This window comes from Hippopotamus amphibius, chromosome 2 (assembly GCF_030028045.1).
Source record: "Hippopotamus amphibius kiboko isolate mHipAmp2 chromosome 2, mHipAmp2.hap2, whole genome shotgun sequence".
Lineage (NCBI taxonomy): Eukaryota > Metazoa > Chordata > Mammalia > Artiodactyla > Hippopotamidae > Hippopotamus > Hippopotamus amphibius.
This window is the reverse complement of record NC_080187.1, coordinates 206,443,630-206,459,341: the sequence shown is the minus strand read 5'-3', so window position 1 is coordinate 206,459,341 and position 15,712 is coordinate 206,443,630. Positions and strand designations below refer to the sequence as shown.

General features: G+C 43.7%; 1 protein-coding gene across 1 annotated transcript; it reads left to right on the top strand.

Moving 5' to 3' along the window:
- The first annotated feature begins 2,063 nt into the window (after positions 1 to 2,063).
- On the top strand, positions 2,064 to 14,931 carry PDCD7 (programmed cell death 7). Its single transcript, XM_057725013.1, has 5 exons — positions 2,064 to 2,986; positions 6,956 to 7,094; positions 11,453 to 11,689; positions 11,957 to 12,044; positions 13,782 to 14,931. The coding sequence occupies exons 1-5, from the start codon at positions 2,108 to 2,110 to the stop codon at positions 13,903 to 13,905; spliced, it is 1,467 nt and encodes a 488-aa protein (XP_057580996.1). The 5' UTR covers positions 2,064 to 2,107; the 3' UTR covers positions 13,906 to 14,931.
- Positions 14,932 to 15,712: the final 781 nt, after the last annotated feature.

The window sequence follows — 15,712 nt, the reverse complement described above, 5'->3', positions numbered from 1 at the left end:
ACATTTCAATGAAGAGGGTATGCAGATGGCAAATAAGCATATGAAAAGATATTCAACATAACTAGCCATTAAAGAAGTGCAAATTAAAACCACAGTGAAATATCACCACATACCTATTAGGTTGTCTAAAATAAAAAATAGTAACTACATAAAATGCTGATGAGAAGCAGAGAAACGATGATTCATATATTGCTGGTGAGAATGTAAAATGGTACAGCCACTCTGGAAAATAATATGGCAGTTTATTTAAAACCCAAACATGTAACTGGTATATGACCCAGGAATTGCACTCTTGGACATTTATTCCAGAGAAAGGACGGTCTGTGTTCATACAAAAACCTGTATACAAATGTTTACAGTAGCTTTATTCATGATAGCCCCCAAATGGAAACAACCCAAATATCCTTCAGCAGGTGAATGATTACACAAAGTGTGGTTTCATTTTATCCACACCTTTTTCTGCACACATTTATTGCAATAAAAAGGAACACCGATACAAGAGCCTGGATGTATCTCTACAGGATTAGGCTGAGTGAAAACGGTAAATCCCAAAAGCTTATGTACTGTATGATTCCATTTATATAACATTCTTGAAAGGACAAAAGTTACAGAAATGGAGAATTAGTGGTTGCCAGAGGTTAAGGAAGGGAAGTAGGTGTGGCTATAAAAGGGCAAATGAGGGATCCTGGAAGTATGGAAATGTTCTGAATCTTCACCATTAATGTCAACATCCCCAGTTTTGATATTACAATACAGTTCTGCAAGAGAAACTGGGTAAAGAGTACACAGGATTTTGCTGTACTATTTCTTACAACTGCATATGAACCTATAATTATCTCAGTTTAATTTTAAAAATCTAATCACGTGGAATGAATGGCCTTCCCTGCCTCTCCTGCTTAAAACCCTCCAGAGGTTTCCCGCTATTCTTAAGATATGAGATCCTGGACGCTACGATCTTATCCACCTCCCAGGATCACCAGGCTCCCTTCAGGTTTTCTGTGCTTCGGATGAAGCTGGCACTCTTTCAGTTTCCGCACCAGAACTACTCCTATAGTCTACTAGGGGACTTCTGTAAATGCAGTTCCCATTTGGACTGCGCGTTCCTCTCTTCCTTTCTCTTCTATTTCTGCTATTTAACTCATAATTACCCTTCAGACCTCAGATGAAGTCTCAGATCCTTAGGACAACATTCCCCAATCTCTCTCTTTCTTTCCTTTCTTTCTTTTTCTTTTTCTTTCTTTCTTTCTTTCTTTCTTTCTTTCTTTCTTTCTTTCTTTCTTTTTCTTTCTTTCTTTCTTTCTTTTTCTTTCTTTCTTCCTTTCTTTCTTTCTTTCTTTCTTTCTTTCTCTTTCTTTCTTTCTTTCTTTCTTTCTTTCTTTCTTTCTTTCTTTCTTTCTCTTTCTTCCTTTCTTTCCTTCCTTCCTTTCTTTCTTTTATTTTTAAGCTCTTTATTGGAATATAATTGCTTTACACTCTTGTACCAGCTTTTGAGGTATACCAAAGTGAATCAGCTGTATTTATACACACATCCCCATATCCCCCCTCCCTCCCGCGATATCCTCCCGCTCTCCCTGTCTTGGCCCTCTAAGGCATCACCCATCATCGAGTCGATCTCCCTTTGTTATACAACTTCCCACTAGCTATCTATTTTACAGTTGGTAGTGTATCTATGTCTATGCTACTCTCTCACTTCGTCTCAACCTCCCCTTAGCACCTCCCCCCCCCCAACCTCTTTAAATCTAATTTTCCTATAGGCTCTTCTTGCCCCCTTTTCTTTGGTAGTACTACATTCACCGCTGCCCTTTTGTATCTGATTGCATGATTACTCGATTTACGTGTTTTCTTTACTAGATAGGTAGTTCTACGAGGACAGGAACTGTATCTCTTAGTCTCACTTCAAAGCTGCTAGCTCGGCATTTAGAATGCTCAGTAAGGACAGTATTTACGAACTAAAGGGTTGAATGAACGCCCACCCAAGCGCCGGGCTCCCTGGGCCGCGTGCGTCACACTAGTGTCGCGCGTGTTATACGTCACTTCCTCCCGGAAGACACTTTCTCTGGGAACCACTCCGATTCCTGTCACTTCTCAGAATCCCTCCGTGGTGGCCATGGCTCTGCCACCCTTCTTCACCCCGGGTCGCCCGGGCCCGCCGCCCCCGCAGCCGCCGCCTCCCGCTCCCTTCGGCTGTCCGCCACCGCCGCTACCCTCCCCGGCTTTCCCGCCGCCTCTTCCCCAGCGGCCCGGCCCCTTCCCGGGGGCCTCCGCCCCCTTCCTCCAGCCCCCGCTGGCTCTGCAGCCCCGGGCCCCCGGGGAAGCCTCCCGCGGCGGCGTTGGCGGCGGCGGCGGCGGCGGCTCCTTCTATCCGGTGCCGCCGCCGCCGCTGCCTCCGCCGCCGCCCCAGTGCCGGCCCTTCCTAGGGAACGACGCCGGTGAGCGACCGCGGCCGCCGCCTCCAGGCCCCGGGCCGCCCTGGAGCCCGCGCTGGCCTGAGGCACCGCCGCCGTCCGATGTGCTCGGGGACGCGGCCCTGCAGCGCCTGCGCGACCGGCAGTGGCTAGAGGCGGTGTTCGGAACCCCGCGGCGGGCCGGCTGCCCGGTGCCCCCGCGCGCGCCCGCCGGGCCCAGCCTGGGCGAGGTGCGCGCCCGGTTGCGCGGGGCCCTGCGCCTGGTGCGGCGGCTGCGCGACCTGGGCCAGGCCCTGCGCGAGGCCGAGGCCGACGGCGCGGCCTGGGCACAGCTGCACGCGCAGGCACAGCCGCTGCGCGCCGAGCTGGCCGAGCGACTCCGGCTGCTGACCCAGGCCGCCTATCTGGGCGAGGCGAGGCGCAGGCTGGAGAGGGTCCGGCGCCGCCGGCTGCGGCTTCGCGAGAGGGCCCGGGAACGCGAGGCCGAGCGGGAGGCGGAGGCCGCGCGGGCAGCGGAGCGCGAGCAGGAGATTGACCGCTGGAGGGTCAAGTGCGTGCAGGAGGTGGAGGAGAAGAAGCGGGTAAGAGCAGCGGATGCACACGGGGGCAGGGGTAGTGGTGTTTGACACCTGATGGGGCGTGAGGCTTTGCGCTGTCGTTGCTCAGGGCTAAGCCTCGTTTTCTCCATCCGTAAAATAAAGAGATAGTTTGCCTTTCTGACCTCATATTTCCATATTGGTTACGTGTTAATGGTGTTTAGTACACAATACAAATGCTCTAGGTGCGCTGCAAAATCCCATGAATACGAAGTATAGGATTACACAGTGGTTTTGCAGGGATGGCAGATGTTTCCTGCTCCAATATTCTGTCCACTTAATAACATTCAAGACAAACAAGCATCTGGGTCCTTGTATCTTGTACTGCTCTAGGTGATTTTTTTAAAAATCTATTTATTTATTGGATTTCTTTTTTTATTGGCTACCTTGGGTCTTCGTTGCTGCACCAGTGCTTTCTCTAGTTGCTGAGAGCGAGGACTCCTCTTCATTGAGGTGCGCTGGCTTCTCATTGCCGTGGCTTCTCTTCTTGAGGAGCACGGGCTCTAGGTACATGGGCTTCAGTAGCTGCGGCACATGGGCTCAATAGTTGTGGCGCACAGACTCTAGAGCACAGGCTCAATAGTTGTGGCTCACGGGCTTAGTTGCTCCATGACACGTGGTATCTTCCTGGGGCAGGGCTCGAACCTGTGTCCCCTGCATTGGCAGGCGGATTCTTAAGCACTGCACCACCTTAGGAAGTCCTAGGGGATTTTAAGAATACAAAATAGAACTTGGGGCCTTTTATCAAGGAACATATACCCTAATTGGTTGATGGGGCAATAATGATGGTTTCCCCGGGATTCCTTTGTTTACAAGGTAAATAATATCCCCAAGTTCAAGGATGGCATTTTTGAGCACTTATAAGCTAGGCACTATGCTAAGGTCCTTAGTATGTCAGATCTTGTAACAATCATGAGAGGTAGGCAGTATTATCCCAATTTTACAGATTAGGAAATTGTAGAGCGCCAGGGTGAAACCGGAAATGGGTCAAATAGTTAAGGCATTCTCATTACTTTTGAATCTTCTAGGGACTTCCCCTCTCCCTCCACTCTCCACAACCAGCTGATATTTCTCACTCCTCCTTGTGTCTGCTACAGCCCTAGACTCTGATCCAACTCCTCTCTGAAGTGTATTGATGGCAAGCTTTGTCTTCACACCTCCAGGAATCTATCAGCACTTTAAAGGAGAGTACTTGGAGGCAATGCCTTAATCTAAGGGAATTTGAGTCAGAGATCTAATCGGGCCATTATGGCAGGCCCAATGCTGGGTGCTGACGATAGAGATGAATAGGACATAAAGCCTGTTTTGGGGGCTTAGAGCATCATGGGGGATCATGTCTGTATAGCATGGTGTGTTAGGATTTAAACTGTAGGTGCTATAAAAGCCCAGAGAAGGAATATCTAATCCACTGGTGGAACGTATCAAGGGAGGCTTCCCAGATGATATGGTGCCATATCATCGTAGGATGATAGGAAATGCCTTGTAGGAAATGTCAAAACTAAGTGAAAGCAACAGGTGCAGTTGCAGGAACAAAAGAGTGAAACAGCATGCTATGCCTGTAATGGTGAAGTTACAGGTGCTTATTTGACAGATGGGAAAGAGAGCTTTTTTTTTTTTTTTGTGAAAAAATTTTTTTCAATTGTGGTAAAAACACAACATAAAATTTACTATCTTAACCATTTTTATTTTTATTTATTTATTTTTTAAGAACTTTTATTGAGATACAGCTAACAGACGATAAACAGCATATATTTAGAGTGTACAATTTGGTATCCCAATCTCCCAGTTCATTCCCCCCCAACCCTCCCCGCTTTCCCCACTTGGTGTCCATGTGTTTGTTCTCTACACCCGTGTCTCTGTTTCTGCCTTGCATTTCCTCTTTCATAGTTGTTAGCATTTGCCTTATGTATTGAGGTGCTCCTATATTGGGTTCATATATATTTATAATTGTTATCTCCTCTTCTTGGATGGATCCCGTGATCTTTATGTAATATCCTTTCTTGTCTCTTGTAACATTTTTTATCTTAAAGTCTATTTTATCTGATATGAGTATTGCTACTCCAGCTTTCTTTTGATTTTCATTTGCATGGAATATCTTTTTCCATCCCCTCACTTTCTGTCTGTATGTGTCCCTAGGTCTGAAGTGGGTCTCTTCAAGACAGCATATATATGGGTCTTGTTTTTGTATCCATTTAGCCAGTCTGTGTCTTCTGGTTGGTGCATTTAGTCCATTTACATTCAAGGTAATTATCGATATGTATGTTCCAATTACCATTTTCTTAATTGTTTTGTTTTTGTTTCTGTAGGTCCTTCTCTTCTCTTATGTTTCCCGCTTAGAGAAGTTCCTTTAGCATTTGTTGTAAGGTTGGTTTGGTGGTACTGAATTCTCTTAGCTGTTGCTTGTCTGTAAAGCTTTTGATTTCTCCATCGAATCTGAATGAGATCCTTGCTGGGTAGAGTATTCTTGGCTGTAGGTTCTTCCCTTTCATCACTTGAAATATATCATGCCACTCCCTTCTGGCTTGCAGAGTTTCTGCTGAGAAATCAGCCGTTACCCTGATGGGAGTTCCCTTGTATGTTATTTGTCGTTTTTCCCTTGTTGCTTTTAATAACATTTCTGTCTTTCATTTTTGTCAGCTTGACTACTATATGTCTTGGCGTGTTTCTCCTTGGGTTTATCCTGCCTGGGACTCTCTGCGCTTCCTGGACTTGGGTGGCTGTTTCCTTTCCCATGTTAGGGAAGTTTTCAACTATAATCTCTTCCAATATTTTCTCAGGTCCTTTCTCTCTCTCTTCTCCTTCTGGGACCCCTATAATGTGAATGTTGGTGCGTTTAACATTGTCCCAGAGGTCTCTTAGGCTGTCTTCAGTTCTTTTCATTCTTTTTTCTTTATTCTTTTCTGCATCAGTGATTATCACCATTCTGCCTTCCAGGTCACTTATTTGCCCTTCTGCCTCAGTTAATCTGCTATTGGTTCCTTCTAGTGTATTGTTCATTTCAGTTATTGTGTTGCATATCTCTGTTTGTTTGCTCTTTAAGTCTTCTAGGTCTTTGGTAAACTTTTCAATCTTTGCAACCAGTCTTTTTTCAAAGTCCTGGATCATCTTCACTATCATTATTCTGAATTCTTTTTCTGGAAGGGTGCCTATCTCCTCTTCATTTAGTTGTTTTTCTGGGGCTTTATCCTGTCCCTTCATCTGGTACAAAGTCCTCTGCTTCTTCATTTTCTCTGTCTTTCTGTGGCTGTGGTTTTCAGTTCCACAAGATGAAATACTGCTGATACTGCTTGATACTGCTGTCTGCCCTCTTGTGGAGGAAGCTATCTCAGGAAAGAGAGCTTTAAGCAAAAGGATCCTCCCTACTACCCACGGCGAGGGTACTGGAGACAGAGTCCTGTGCGTAGTGACTTGAGGAACCAGGCTTATTTAGTCTACACGTAAACCAACTTAAGAGTAAGATTAGGTCTTCAGATGTTTGAAAGGCTATCATATCAAAGAGATCCTTGAGATTTTAGAGCAGTGGAACACAAACTGTGCTTAGATTGTCACTGAGAACATTGTAGAGTCCTGGGCCTTTCCGACCTCATTCCTTATCTTCCCTGCTAGTCTGAATCTTTGGATCAGGCATTGCATTTTTAACAAGAGGGCCCCAACTTAACAGGGTAAGTTGGATGCAGATGTTCCTTGAACCACACGCTGAGAAACTCTGGGGAAGAAACAAAGACAAGGGCTCATGTCGAAGCTACAAAGAAGATAATCTCTTGGCTGGACCAGTGTAGCAGGGAGTTGTATGTACATGGCCCAGGAAATTGGGATGAAGATCCAGTAGAGTCTTTCTTAACCCTGGGACTGTCTGATCCTCTGAAATCTCACGGCCAGGCAGCTTTTCTCTGATGTAAGGTTGTTCCTCTTTAGGTTCCATACTAGGTCTCATGGGCTCTCTTTCTCTTCCAGGAACAAGAACTTAAAGCTGCTGCTGATGGTGTCTTATCTGAAGTGAGGAAAAAACAAGCAGACACCAAAAGAATGGTGGACATTCTTCGGGCCTTGGAGAAATTGAGGAAACTCAGGAAAGAGGCTGCAGCAAGGAAAGGTAACCGTGGCTTTGCATTTCTTCCCTTTCTTTATCCTAGCACCCTTCCTCCCCAAAATTTTTGAAGGAAAAATGCTTGATACTTTATTGCTTTCACCCAGTAGGGTAACTAAGCTTATTATCAGCAGTACCTCAGAACTTTCAAAGCAGGAAGCCTCAGAAGATGTTTAGCCCTGGGTAGCCAGGATTGAAAAGGATGTGGGAACCCACTGCTCTGTCTTCCTCTTGACTCATCATTCCCACCCCAGGCATTCCTGGCCACGCTTTTCTGAGTGAGGTTGGCGTGGCTGGTAAACTTTGCCCATATACCAAGGTGAAAACTATCCTATCTTTACTTGGTGTTTCCGAAGGTGTCTAAAACTTAGCATGCTCCTTCAGATACATTTCAAACCTGAAACATTGCTATTTGAAGAGGTATGAATGGTTGGACAGGGCAGGGAGTGCCCTGCAGACTGCATGGGTGTCCCTGGCTTACCTGCATGTCACTTTTGGACTCAGAAAACCTCAGTGGTCTCCTCTTGCCTCTAGAGGGAGCACTGTTTTTCTAGAAGTTCCCCAGTTGTGCTTTTCATTTGCCTGCCTGGATCTTTGCTCTTGCCAGTCTGTTTGTCTGGAGGGCCTTCAGTCCCATCTTTGCCATTTTTAGCTCTCACTGTGCTTCAAAAGTAAATACAGATGCAGCATCTTCCATCTTTTCCTGATCTGGGCTGAGGTGACCTACTGCTCCTTCTCGTTTGCACCTGGCTTGGACAACAGGCTGCCTTATTTAGTAGGCTGTAGGCCATTGATATTCACCAGGGATATTTGAGAGTACACAAATTAGCAAGTACCACAATAGCAAATGATTTGCCCTGTGTGGTTTAAAATATAATGGAAAACTGCAATTCAGACCCTTAATAAAATTTCGTTGGAACATGTGCATTCAGTCAGGCTCATTCACTAGCTAAGTGATTAGCTTCTGCATGCCAGCCTCCAGACTGGCTGATTCAGATTCACGTCTCAGAATCAGATGACCCCACAGGGCAGTCATGAATCAGAGGGGAGTTTGCATCCACTGTGTCTACCTCTATCTCTTCCTTACAAGAATACAAAACCTGAGGGCTACTATTTAATATTCCTCTACTTTATGTCCTCTGTGAGGTGAGTGTTCAGGAGACTTACGCTAAGTGAATTTACCAGCATAATTTCTCACTATTAGTCTTCCTCACTCTGGTCCAAAAGAAGGAAGAAATTTTAGGAGAAATTATGATGTAAAATAAGCAGGCTCTGTGGAATTAACTGACTTGAATGTAAAATGATTTAGTATCTAGTAACTGGTTTTGTTGGATACTTTAAAAGGAAAAGAACAACTTTCTAACTTCTCTGTTTAAGGCATGTGCATCTCCAAGTAAGTTTTGAGAAAATGAAGCTGGTTATGTAAGCAGGGACACATCGCAAAGTGTCTGATGGGCTAGGCTAGACTTTTCGGCTGTGCTTAAAGCTGAGTGGAACCACTGAAAGATTTTAAGCAGAGAGTGAAATGATGGCAAAGATCAGTTGCTGGCAGAGTAGAGAAAGGTTGGGGCTTCTAGGAGGGAGGGGAAGGAGAGACTGATAGGGCTGTTGCAGTCTGGGCAGGGATAATATGGAAGTGTGAACTAAGGGTCAGATGGTGAGTTGGAGAAAAGTAAATACATTTAAGAGTTATGAGTAGAGAGAGTGTGTGTGTGTGTGTGTGTGTGTGTGTGTGTGTGTGTACATATAAGTAAATAACTTGGGGAACTCAGCATGTGGGAGCCGAAGGAAAAAAATGACTTTCAGGCTCTAGCTTGGTCTGTTGAATGAATGATGATACCATTCTAATTGACCAGGAAAACAGGAGGAAGAACAGGCTTGGGGCTGCTGAGTTCAGTTTGGGACCTGCTGAGTTTGTGGTGCCTGTGGTACGTTCTAGATAAGAGTTTATCAGCAGGTATCCATAAGTAAGAGTGACCTTAAGGAGATTGTATGGTGTGAGATGAGGGCCAAAAAGAAAAAAATCCAAGGGAATGTCAAAATCAAGATAGGTAAGGAGGAGGCTACAAAAAAGATCAAGAGGTCGGAGAGATAGGAGGAAAGTGTAGACCCCCTACTTTCTTCTGGGAGGTGGCAAATGCTTAGAGAGATTGTATAATATCAGGCAGGTTACTTAAACATCTCTGTGCCTTGGTTTTTTCTCACCTGTCAGAAGAGAATAGTGATAGTACCTGTCTGTGAGGTGTTGCAATAATTAAATTAGCAAACATGCATATAGTGTTTACAACAATCCTGGCACATAGTAAGTGCTGTATAAGTGTTTCATATCATCACCATCACCATCAAGTAATATAAACATTAAGAAACATCCGTGGGAATTAGTACCCAACAAATCATTAGTGGTCTGAACTGGGGGCATTTCAGTGGGGTGGTGTGGGTGGAAGCCGGACTGGACTAGATCAAACAGGGAATAGGAGATAAGAAAAGCAAGCAGTGAGTTTAGCGTATTAAAAGTTTGCCTTTGAAGGAGGGATAGTTGGTGGCTCAAGGTCCTATAGGAGGTAGGGAGATTCAGATTGCAGATGGAGAGATTAACTTAAGTGGAGAAGGACCCATTTTCCACTGGAGTGGAAATGAAGAGGGCGAGGCTGGGTAGTGATGCAGATGAGTAAAGTCAGGGACAGACGTTACGGGACTTCCTGCCTGATGACCTCTTTTCTCTAGGAAAAATGCTAAATGCTTTGCTAAGGGTAGGGAGGTAAGGCTTTAGGAGAGCAGTGAAATAATTGCTGTGAGGAACGAGTGAGAGCCAACCAGAGACACGTGGGAGTATGGCTGCAGGGAGGTGCTATTATGGGCTGAGCTGATGTAACTGTACACTGGTACTATGTCACATGATCAGATGAGTCTGCAGGTGAGCACAGAGCACAGGGCTATTGAGGTTTTTGCTTTATGGGTGACCACACGTTTTGGTGAAATCTGATATATTAGATTGGAGGTTTTGGTGAAGCTGACAGAGTCTTGGGTAGAAAGTCAGAGAAGAGAATAATTGGGTTTAAGACTTCAGATGTGGAAACATTTTTCTGATCATGCCAAGGTCCAAAGACTGGGCGAGGCCCTAAGATGTGGGTGGCTAAAGGGGAATAAAGGAGAAGGCACTGGTAGCTAGGAGCTGCAGGAACTAGACAAGTAATGGTAGAGATGGAGGGAACCTAGGTCATGTCAGGGCAGGGGGTCCTGAGGAGGATTGGTGGGGAGTGCCATTTCAGAGGGAATGTGTCGTGGTGGTCAGGAGTGATCCTTGAAAGGCTGAGGGTGATGAGCTTGGGTGGTGCAGGTCCAGCAAACTGAAATGGGAACAGGCCACAGCTACTCATGGGTCTGAAGGCACTTTGGGGCTGATGGAGTGTCTGTGTATTTTTGCTGTACTGGGAGGTTTTAGTACTTGCAACAGAGGTTGTATGACCCACAAGCCTAAAGTAATCACCCTCTGGCCCTTTATAGAAAAAGTTTGCCAGTCCCTGGTCTAGGTAAAGAAATGAAATAAAGCCATGAAATTATTATGAAGCAACAAAGTGACAGCTTGAATTTCTCAGTGCATAAGAATTTTGTGTGTATTTGGAAAATAATTGGCAACTTAGTAGAAGATAGATCTGAGTTGTAGAGTTTCTGTAGGTGAGAATGAGTGGATGAAAACTTGTTCAAACAAAGAAATCATGACAAAAGGATCTGAAGAAATGTTAGGCTTGGAGATGAAGATAGGAGAGTGAATTCCACAACTGCTTAGCTGCAGTGGTTGAGGGATAAAAGAATCAGACCTCTAAATCACGGGGACCAACCATCTCAGGTGTCCCAGGACACTGGTTTTTCAGTGCTAAAACTGGGAAAATGAAACATTTGGTCATCCTACCAGCGGCAGACTGTGAGGTTATTGTGGTTGGTTATGTGTGTTTCTTTCTCACGTATCCAAGTGTGCACTTGCAGAAGTTCAGACTCAGTCAGAGGAAGAATTGCTTATTAGTTGGATCTAAGAGTTTGTGCTGTAGGAATTTCACAGTGAAGAAGTAAAAGACAATTCCTCCCTTTAGTAGAGGAACTCTCCAACTGAAGGACCAAAACCATTAGAAATAAACAAAATCAAAGGTTAAGTTGTGTGATACAGAAAGAGGAGTTAGAGAAAGTCAAGGTAGGGTCAAATTAATTGAAGACTCAAAAGATCAATTTGAGCCTTGAAGATTGATTGGAATTTGTAAATTGTAATCATATTCATACTGTAAGTAGGACTTTGAGTCTGCTCATTAGAACATGGATTTGGGGGTGAGAAAAAGTTGTATCTAAAATGCCATTTGGATCTCTTTGCCCAGGGGTCTGTCCTCCAGCCTCAGCAGATGAGACGTTTGAGCATCACCTTCAACGACTGAGAAAACTCATTAAAAAACGCTCTGAACTATATGAAGCTGAAGAGAGAGCCCTCAGAGTCATGTTGGAAGGAGAACAAGAGGAAGAGAGGAAAAGAGAATTAGAGAAGAAACAGAGGAAAGAAAAAGAGAAATTTTTACTTCAGAAGCGTGAAATTGAGTCTAAGTTATTTGGGGATCCAGGTAAGTTCCTCTGTAACCAGTGGAGAAATGGAAGATGCTAGATGGACAGCTCTTTTCCTCGTGGATGATCTCCACCTAAGCTAAGAGGTGGTAGGCGACAAATGACACCTTTAGGATTTGAATTCTAAACTATGTCCTGGAAACCAGGGATAAAGATGAAACACATTTGATCATAATTGTATAATCATAGACTAGGTCACTTTGCTTGAGAAATATGCTTTACGTATGAAGCATGATGACATGATATTGTGCCTTTTCTTTTTTCAGATGAGTTCCCTCTCGCTCACCTCTTGCAGCCTTTCCGGCAGTATTACCTCCAAGCTGAGCACTCCCTGCCAGCGCTCATCCAGATAAGGTCGGAGGGGTATTCTCTACATCTTCTTTCCCTTAGGTAGCAAGAAGCAGTGCACAAAGTGCCCATGTTGTTGAAGTCTATTACTGTGTGGGTGTATGAAGGTGTGTATGTGTATGTATGTGTGTGTGTATATATATTTTTAGTTCCTTATGAGTTTATATAATGTTTCCAAGTTTGAAGCATGCCACATACGTCTTGTGTCATCCTCATCAATTCTTGAGAAGTAGATGTCCCTATTTTAACAGGTGAAGACATTGAAATTCAGGTTGTGACTTGCCCTCTGTATTATCCCATGCTATAGCTGTTATGTTGACTTAAAGCACTGACTTCCTTTTCCTAATTCTCTTCTGCTGCTAAATAGACCAAGGAAAAGAAACGCTCCCTGTGTACTTACCTGTGGAGACTGTTTAAGACCCACACTGACTTGTGAGTTCTTACAGGTCAAAGCCAAGAGAGCTAGGAACAAGGAGTCTCACCTTAATCTGCAGTTATTAATAAGCTAGGTAAAGTTTTCAACTGAGTCTTACTTTCCTCACCTACAAGATGAAAATGATGGACTAGACTGTGGCCTTCAAACGTAAACAGTAGTACCCTCCCAAATGTAGTCTTTTGAGAAATCAGTTTGTAAACAGAACGAATGAATGAATGAATGGGTTCCACAGGCAGTTTAAATCTGTTATTGACTGGAAGCACTGTGTTGTTTCTCGACTCCCCAAAACATCTTCTTGGGGCCTAAGGGTCTTCAAAGCTTGGTTTGAAAAACCACTGAACTAAGTGATCTCTGAGGATCCTTCCAAAGGTCCAGCAGTGCTCTTTAGCACTGTTCTGGGAAAAGTGTATTTCTGGCTAACATACAAGTTTTAGCCTTTAACTATATTCTAGTCAATTCTCCTTATTCACAGCAGCTGTGTTCTATAAAGCTGCAAATGCTGAATTAGAGAATACTAAACTGCTGCTCCTAAAGGAAATACAGAGTTAGATTCCTATGAGCCTCTGGCCACAATATTTTCATCAACCGATCAGTACATAACATTGTCTTTCTTTTTAAAGACACCTTATTTAATATATATTTTTGATTCATTAACATTGAACTCATGGCTAACAGCACTATAACTCACGCCTGAAGGTAATTTATCTAACATATATATATTCTCCATAAGGCATATCCCAGCTTTCTCATGCTAGCTATAGCACTCCAGCACTATACTTGGGAGCCATTTAAAACAGTAAAATGCCAATTAAAAAGTGCAAAAATGTGAAGAATGTGGAACTAAATAGACTACAAAAAAGTTACTTGTTATCAGTAGGAGAGCTGAAAGCAAGAAGGCAGTGTCACCTTGTTCCACCACTGTTGGGAACATGCCTTTTGGTGACTCAGATTTTTCACTGCTCCGTGCGTGTCAGCAAGTAACCATGGAAGCACCATAAGTAATGATTTTGGGGTTACAAATAAATTTTAGTGAATAGGGAAATTTGCAGATATAGAATCTGCAATTAATGAGGATCGACTGTGTATTCATTATTTGGTTATCCATAAAATATAAATTCTTTGGAGTTTTGTCCCATTTATATGTACATTTAGGGAATAGCATTTTGCATAATTTCTAGAAATCAAGTTCTTTAGTGGACTCATATTGGTCATTTGAAAGCTAAGTTCTGAAATAGAATATTTAGTTGCTGACATCTTGCTTGGAATAAAACAAAAATAAACAGTTGTTCTACAATGTTCTTATTAAGGCATGATTGGGATCAGTACCTGGTACCATCAGATCATCCCAAAGGCAACTCCGTTCCCCAAGGATGGGTCCTTCCCCCGCTCCCCAGCAACGACATCTGGGCAACCGCCATTAAGCTGCGTTAGTAGAGATGTTCCAGGATTGTCGTCCAGCCAAGGCTGTTTCCAGCTCTAAGTATCATGACGCTGCCATCTTCTTGTACCGTAGACTAAACCACAACCTCTAAACTCCCAGAAGTTACATTTTCCTTCCGTCCTCTGTCCTGGCCAGAGGTGCCTCTTGAATCAGGAGATTAATATGGTTCTTCAGGAAAGGGCCTAGGTGAACTGAGGTTATTATGACAGGCAGTGGCCTTGGTTCACCAAATTTGCCTCTCTTTCGAGGGGCTTGGTCCTGAGTGACTTGTAAGTTTACTCTTATCTTTCTTGTGTGGTGATGGGTAAGTACATTCTGTACACTCATACCCTCGACACAGGTGTGCACTGGGTAGATTTAGCGGTCCTTCCCCCGGTACTGCTTGTTTAGGCAGACTTGATGCAAAACCTCCATTACCTTTCTTACCCATAGAGCCCCCTAACTTCCAGGAAGAAATGTCAGAAATGCTTTATCTTTGGTTTTGTGAATCCCACTTCTGGTGCAGCTGAAGAGGCTGCACTGCCAGAAAAGCTGGTGGCCTCCTCTGGTAGTCACGTGGAGAACTTGGAAAGCCTGAAGAGCACCTGTACCCAAACTGGATTGTGTTTTAATGGATGATGGCTGCATTTTCCCCGTGTTACAAGGATCCTGATGAAAGCACCTGCTTTTTAAATTCCTAGAGGTCTGGTGGTTCAGAATCCCCAAGGATAAAAATTAATTTCCTTATGAGAATGGGAACTTGATTAACCTCACTCAGTCACACTGTGGAAGCTGGTATAGTGGAAACTGGAATTTTCTTAGGAACTCAAGCTTCCAAAAATATACATGTAGTTTAAGGTGGGGGAAATGCAGGTAAAAATAATAAAATTTATTTTTTATATTCATTAATAAATGCTGTTGTGCCTGGAGATGATCAATCACATATGTCAGGGTTTTTTTTTGTTTTTCTTTTTGTCATTTATTGTGTTATTTATATTTCCAAAAAGCTAAATAAATATTTTTGTTTTTTAGCTTGAGCCTTTGCCCCAAATTTCTTGCCTCCCAAATCACTACACACTCTTTCACATTGGTGAAACACATTTACACTGCAAAGTTCAAATTTATTAACTAGGCATTTGCTACAGGAAGGTTAATCTCAAGCACCCAACTTTGTATGTGGTATCGAACTCTGGATAAGCAGGAAAGGACACCTCAGCTTTGGAAATGATTTCATGTAATTGGAAGCTCTTGGGTAGCAGATGCTAACACTTTTGTCCCTTTTTTGTTGTTTCATTTGCACTGCTAAGTTTATATATTATGCATTACAGAGTTAACAGATAGGGTATGAGGGCCAGCAGTCCTCCAAAGTGTATGTCTAAGCTCATAAACCTCAGAATCTGATGTGATTAGCCTCACATAACCCCATAGGCCTGTGTGCCCTTTTGTTATAAATCTCCACCATTTTCTGATGAGATGCAGGAAGAGTAGATATAAAAGATGAATTGTACAATATATGTTTGCTGTCCAGACAGCCCTGCCACTAAGATACCTGCATTGATGGGGTCAGAGAGTATGGAGCAGGGACTCAGGAAAACTCAGGCAGCAGAACCCAAGGAAAAGAAAGCATTTAACCTCAGGTGGAAAAAACCATTCCCTCTTTCATCTCATTCGGCTTCTGCAAAGTTTTAATAAAGTGAGCGTTATTTTTGTTATTTGCTTGGTTTTTAGTTTTGTTAAGTGTTTCCTAGTGTATTGCCCTGTGTAGTGGTGGTGGCGGCAGCCACTGGTACTTTATGGGTTCAGAAAGAAACACAGTAG

What these genes read in the sequence shown, in the direction of transcription:
- PDCD7 (XM_057725013.1), top strand. Translation starts at nt 2,108, where the DNA reads ATGGCTCTGCCACCCTTCTTCACCCCGGGTCGCCCGGGCCCGCCGCCC. An exon ending in TAAGTTATTTGGGGATCCAG is followed by an intron (nt 11,690 to 11,956) that starts GTAAGTTCCTCT and finishes TTCTTTTTTCAG; the next exon opens with ATGAGTTCCCTCTCGCTCAC. An exon ending in CCAGCGCTCATCCAGATAAG is followed by an intron (nt 12,045 to 13,781) that starts GTCGGAGGGGTA and finishes GTTCTTATTAAG; the next exon opens with GCATGATTGGGATCAGTACC.